At 66.0% G+C, this 1,557-nt stretch overlaps 1 protein-coding gene across 1 annotated transcript; it reads right to left on the minus strand.

The window, feature by feature from the left end:
• Nucleotides 1-6: 6 nt before the first annotated feature.
• LOC104165004 (antigen peptide transporter 2-like) lies at nucleotides 7-1,551 on the minus strand (the record flags this gene model as incomplete). The annotated part of the gene is given in 5 exon segments (XM_009704510.1): nucleotides 7-156; nucleotides 231-425; nucleotides 520-648; nucleotides 725-922; nucleotides 1,426-1,551. Coding segments are annotated over 5 exon segments (798 nt in total), but the record flags the coding sequence as incomplete, so codon positions are not given.
• Nucleotides 1,552-1,557: the final 6 nt, after the last annotated feature.

A 1,557-nucleotide genomic window follows, 5' to 3' on the forward strand; every position in this document is an offset into this window, starting at 1 on the left:
GTGCTCTTAGTCCTGGAGCGGGACCCCGTCCAGCAGCACTTCCCCGGCCCGGGGCTTGTAGAATCGCTCCAGCAGCCCCGCGCAGGTGCTTTTCCCGCTGCCGTTGAGTCCTGCCAGTGCCGTCACCTCGCCGGGGCGCAGCTCGAAGGAGACGTCCTGGGGGTGGGGGATGTGACGGCGGTGGTGGGTGCTCAGTTCTTTGGTGCCCCCCTACGCCTCCTCGGCTCTACCTGCAGGACGAGGTGCTCGGGGCGCATGGGGTAGGCGAAGGAGACACAGCGGAAGGCAACATGGCCCCGCAGCGTGGCGGGTGCCCAGGTGCCCCCGGAGTCCCCGGTGGGCTCCCGGTCCCGGTCCAGGTACTCAAAGATCGCACGACGGGCTGCCGCTTTGCTCAGCAAGTCACCGTGGCCGAACACCAGCGCCTGCACAGGGGAGAGGTGGTGGCACCAGGGACGGGGACACACGGGCACGGGGTGGGGATGGGATGACACGGACACATACATCGCCTGGTCTCACCTGCACATGGCGGCCGACTTTGCCCTCGTAGAGGATGAAGGTGACGAGGCTGCCGGCGGTGATGGTCCCCTCGCGGAGCTGCTGGTGCCCGTGGTAGAGCACCAGTACCTGCACAGCCAGCTGCAGCGCCTGCAGGGATGGGGGTCAGCGGGGTGGGGGAAACAGGGGTGCCCGGACACCAAGGTCCCTCCTGCACCCGCCTCACCCGCTGGATAAGGATGAAGAATGCCCGCTCCTTGTCCATCTGGTCCTTCAGCCTCAGCATCTCGTCCACTGCTGAGCCATGGCGACGCTCCTCCTCCTCCTCCCCGGCGAAGGTCCTCACCGTCTCAATGGAGGAGACGGCCTCCTGCACCACTGCTGCCGTGTTGGCCGTGGCATCCAGTACGGCTCGCCGCAGCACCTGGGCGGGGGCAGCCGGATTCAGCACTCGTGGGGCGGCAATGGGACATTCCCACCAGCCTGGCCCTGCCCATCCCCTTCCCAACAGCCCCAGACCTCTGTCCCCCCAGCCCAGGGCCCCCATCCACTGTCCCCATCCCTGACAACCCCATCCTGTCCCCGTGCCGCTATCCTGTCCCATCCCCACCATTCCCATTCCTGCCATCCCATCCCATCCTGTCCCATCCCCACCATGCCCATCTTGTCCCCACTGTCCCATCCCATCCTACCCCCACCATCCCATGCTCCTGGTTACCATCCCATCCCCACCATTCCATTCCCACCATCTCATCCCCCTGGTCTCCATCCCTTCCCTGCCATCCCATGCTTTCCTGTCCTTATCCCATCCCCACCATTCCCATTCTCACCATCCCATCCTCCCTGTCCCCATTCCACCATCCCATCCCGTCTCCTTGGGTCCCCATCCCGTCCCCACAATCCTGTCCCTTCCGTCCCCACCGTCACCTGGTACCGGGCATCGTAGACCTTGCGCGCGGTGATGGTGAGGGGCACCTCCAGCAGCGCCAGCAGCGCCAGGCGGGGCGACAGCCCCACCATGAAGCCAGTGAACCCCAACGCCATTCCCAAGCTCCGCAA

Source organism: Cariama cristata, unplaced genomic scaffold (genome assembly GCF_000690535.1).
Source record: "Cariama cristata isolate BGI_N322 unplaced genomic scaffold, ASM69053v1 scaffold30397, whole genome shotgun sequence".
Taxonomy (NCBI): domain Eukaryota; kingdom Metazoa; phylum Chordata; class Aves; order Cariamiformes; family Cariamidae; genus Cariama; species Cariama cristata.